The sequence below is a fragment of the Lycium ferocissimum genome, chromosome 11 (assembly GCF_029784015.1).
Source record: "Lycium ferocissimum isolate CSIRO_LF1 chromosome 11, AGI_CSIRO_Lferr_CH_V1, whole genome shotgun sequence".
Lineage (NCBI taxonomy): Eukaryota > Viridiplantae > Streptophyta > Magnoliopsida > Solanales > Solanaceae > Lycium > Lycium ferocissimum.
Window position 1 is genome coordinate 45,598,504 of NC_081352.1, and position 3,833 is coordinate 45,602,336.

Here is a 3,833-nt window from a genome sequence, read left to right on the forward strand (position 1 = left end):
ATAGCATATTTAAGAGAATTAAAAGGTGTATTTATGTGGTGTAATTAAGAGAATTAAGACTGAATTTTGAGTTGTTTAAGCATATATTTGCCCTTTAAATGGGCCGATCTTTAATTTTTGCCTTTCAAAATAGAATTTATGCCTAGTGAGGCATAAATTTTTTAAGGGCGCAAGATATAACTTGTGGGATATTATAATGAGAAAATATGAACTTATGCCCCGTAAAAAAATTATTTGAATTGAGCAGCAAAAATGAAAGAGCACAAAATAAGGGCAAGAGTGCAAATGACCCATTTGAGCAATGTGTGCTCCACTCACATGGAATGCCTAAATATTATCCTAAGCTGATCCAATCAACTGCCACTCTTGGCGATCAAGTAAGAAAAATGAAAGACAAATGCGCTCCGTAAACAATAGAATATCATCCACTTGAGGCATTTTTTTATTTAATTGATACAATATTCCATTAGTACAGCTAGTAATATATGAAGCCGTAATTCACTATCAGAAAATCGCTAATTCTGAACAGACGTATCATCGGAATTTGACTTGTAGGTAAGAAATTTTTGAGGAAAAATTCGTCAAAAACGTTCGACTTACCAAATTACAACAATTCCATTGGAAATTAGGGATTTGCTGATGGTGATTTCAGCTTGCGTTTCATCACAAGGTTGATCATTCAATAGTGACTTCCACACTCAAATTTTTGACAACTTGGTAATATGCATCATATGCAGCCCTATTTAGTGCAATTTCTTTCTTTCCACTAAATTTTCCCTTCGCAACAAATTTTCCATCAACAAAAACTTCAATTTCTCCAGTTTTCTCCCATAAATCAACATATTTAACCCTCAATCGATTCTTCTGACGTAGCTCGTTAAATTTCGCAACGGGGTGAATCTCAAGTGTTGCTGGTGTAATTAGAGGCTGCAACAAATCTTTTACCGCCTGTCATCAAAATATACATAGTATTTGTTAACAGACACCTCCAAGGATACCATAAGCTAGAAAACAAATATTGCATAAATTTTAGAGTTAAGAAAATAAAACCACCTGCCAAGTTGTATCCATGGAGAAATTGGAATCAATATAGATGGCACCAATCAAAGATTCAACTATATCTGCAAGAACTTTAGGGGGGTCAATGCGACCTGCTGAATGCAATGGGTACTCTAATGTAGCAGCTCTGAATTCTTCTACCTGTGGAAAAAAAAACACACATGTGGGCAAAATGATTTTTTTTAAATCTTGGACAAGGTGAGAAAATTTCATCAGCATATTCTTCACAATGAAATTTACATATTCTACTCTTTTATGTCACTACAATTCATACGCACATACTTTTTCTCACTAGAACTCAAAAAACAAACGTATTATTCAAATTTGTGTTTTGTTAAATATACTATTTCACTTTCTCATTCCTTTTCGATGTGATATTTACTTAGGGGTCGTTTGGTGTGAAGGATAAACAAAAATAGTCCCGGAATAACATTTAGTGCCTCCTTATCCCATGTTTGGTTGGCAAAAAATCCGGGATAACTAAGATTAGTTATCCGGGATTATGGTAACTTATTTTATCCCGCGAGGTGGAATAACTAATGCTGGGATAACTTATCCGGGGTTGGTTATCGGATAAGTTGTTTCCCAACCAAACGAGGCCTTAAAGTATTATATGCACTTTTTTTTTTTTTTCAAATTCTACCTATCCTCTTTTTGACCGAATTCACTAGTCTAAGTCTCCGTTATGAATGTCACGTTCGATTTGAACTTGTACCTGGAATAAAGAACATTGTCTTTTTTCCAATTTACCCACCTACTTGGTAGAATATCGTGAATATAGAAAATAAGCAAACACAATAAGAAAAAGTTGTAAATGAAATGAACTTATCAGTTTCTTGTGGACTAAAATTAAAGGACGTTTAATGAATTGAACTTATTGTAACTTACTTGTCCTTTAAATAAAGGCATCGTGTGACGTAAAAAGTCATGCAAATTGTATTTGATGGCGACTCTAGCAAGTTTTTCAGTATCTACATTATTACTTCTCAAGTCCGTGAGTTCCCCAGAATCTAGATCAGGATAAGCAAAATAATGTTCCTTTGCTATTAACTGATTCAGAACACAGTCACCTACATCAGATGTTAATGAGTTCAAAATTTAGAGTTAGTGAATTCACAATAAAATGTGTATATATAGGTTTTTGTCGTCCCAAATTATGCGATCAATCTTTCACCGGTACAAAATTTATTTATTTATTTTTAAAAAATTATGGTCTAAATTGCCATAAATTTTTATATGGTGAATCTTATCCCGACCGACAAGGTTAAGTTGGAGCACCACTATAGGATGGGACCTGTTCGCATGATGTATGTTGGAACGTTTTGGGGTTGATAAGGGGAAAGAACCAATCATAAATCATACGATAGAATAGGGAGTTTAGAATTAAATTACTTTTAAATAAAAAGGTGTTACAGAGTAGAGAGAGAGCGGTTTGGTTGGAAACTAGTTATCCTAGGATTATTTATCATGAAATTAGTTATCTCATCCTCTCACAGGTATAAAACAACAGATTACTAATCCTGAAATTAGTTTTATCGCGATTTTCTTCCAACCAAACGTGGGATAACCCATCTCAAATTTAATCCCGAATTATTTATCCCTTATCCAACGTACCAAACGTCTGTCTTCTTCTTTCAACATTGACTATTACTGGACCCACCTTGATGTTCTCCTCCTTCCCATCAGAAGCCTATTCCTCTTTCCTCTCTTCACTTTATCCATAGACAATCCGTAAAAGTAAAAAAATAAGATGGAAGATGGAGTCGCGAAGTAGGTAAAGAACAATTGGAGATGAAGGGGATCTGGTTTCAGCTTTTCTTAAAAGACAACGATAACCCTCATTTTGGATGTTTTTATTATATTGTTAAGGGCACTTTTGAGAGAAAAAAATGAATACCTTGCTAACCAACTAACTTCATGTATATAAAATTCGGAAAAAAGTAATGACCTCAGTTGGACTCGAAGCTCAAGATTAGCTTCTTACCTAAATACTCCAATCTATCGTTAGATGGGCAGTGTTGGAAGGAACCATGAGTAAAAGCTTGATGTAACAAGTTGGGATTCTTGAATTTGTATGCTGTTATTTCCTCCACGAACCTCTCCCGGAGAACATGATTGTCATCATCAAGTGTTAATTGCTTTCTATTTTTTTTGGCTAGCTGAAGGTTTTGTGATTTCATGGTTATATATCACTATCAAGTTATAAGGAGCTTGAATGGTGGTGTTTTAGTTCGGAGTGAGTTTATATAGAACTTTTTTTTCGGTAAACATGATGACAGAAAGTGAGAAATGACAAAAATAGTCCCTTATGTTTGAGGGTAGGTTCAAAAATACTCCCATTGATTATGTATACGTACTTACTAGTTTTGGTCCTTCAAGTTTGTCAAAAGATAATACTTTTAATCTCTGTCAGATATTTACCGAACTCTATCTATTAGATTTGACGAGAACTACTAAAAACAAATTAGCGAAAACTCACATTTAGAGGTATAAATTTTATAGTTTTTACTATTTTTAATTTATTTAGAGGGGAACGGAGCCTTTTTTAAAAAAGTAAATAAATTTAAATCTTAAATTTGCTTACATATTTTCAAAAGCCTACTTGTATCGCTCGAAAGAAGTGAATGGAGAGTAGACAGATAAACTTTCATGCACCCGCCAACCATTTATGTGTCATTTTCTTCTGGTAGTACAATTTGAAAAAAGAAAAGAAAAGGTCTAAATTTGCTCGTAACCTTTACGCTATAGTTCAAATATATATTCCGTTAATATTT

The 3,833-nt window shown here is 33.8% G+C and overlaps 1 protein-coding gene across 2 annotated transcripts; it reads right to left on the reverse strand.

Moving 5' to 3' along the window:
- Window positions 1-405: 405 nt before the first annotated feature.
- On the reverse strand, window positions 406-3,281 carry LOC132038620 (ribonuclease 3-like protein 3). 2 transcript variants are annotated; one of them, XM_059429302.1, is made up of 4 exons: window positions 3,044-3,281; window positions 1,944-2,129; window positions 1,054-1,196; window positions 406-948 (listed from the first exon to the last, which is right to left on the reverse strand). In XM_059429302.1, exons 1-4 carry the CDS (start codon window positions 3,237-3,239, stop codon window positions 676-678), a joined length of 798 nt encoding a protein of 265 aa, XP_059285285.1. In that variant the 5' UTR covers window positions 3,240-3,281; the 3' UTR covers window positions 406-675. The 2 variants fall into 2 exon arrangements, with proteins under 2 accessions (XP_059285285.1, XP_059285284.1); XM_059429301.1 differs by having other exon boundaries at window positions 1,054-1,200; window positions 1,948-2,129; window positions 3,044-3,279.
- Window positions 3,282-3,833: the final 552 nt, after the last annotated feature.

Excerpts from the sequence above, each read along its gene's own strand:
- LOC132038620 (XM_059429302.1), bottom strand. The coding sequence starts at position 3,239 with ATGAAATCACAAAACCTTCAGCTAGCCAAAAAAAATAGAAAGCAATTA. Across the intron at positions 2,130-3,043 it reads CGATAGATTGGAGTATTTAG|GTGACTGTGTTCTGAATCAG; the intron begins GTAAGAAGCTAA and ends CATCTGATGTAG. Across the intron at positions 1,197-1,943 it reads TTTATTTAAAGGACAAGTAA|AAGAATTCAGAGCTGCTACA; the intron begins GTTACAATAAGT and ends TTCCACAGGTAG.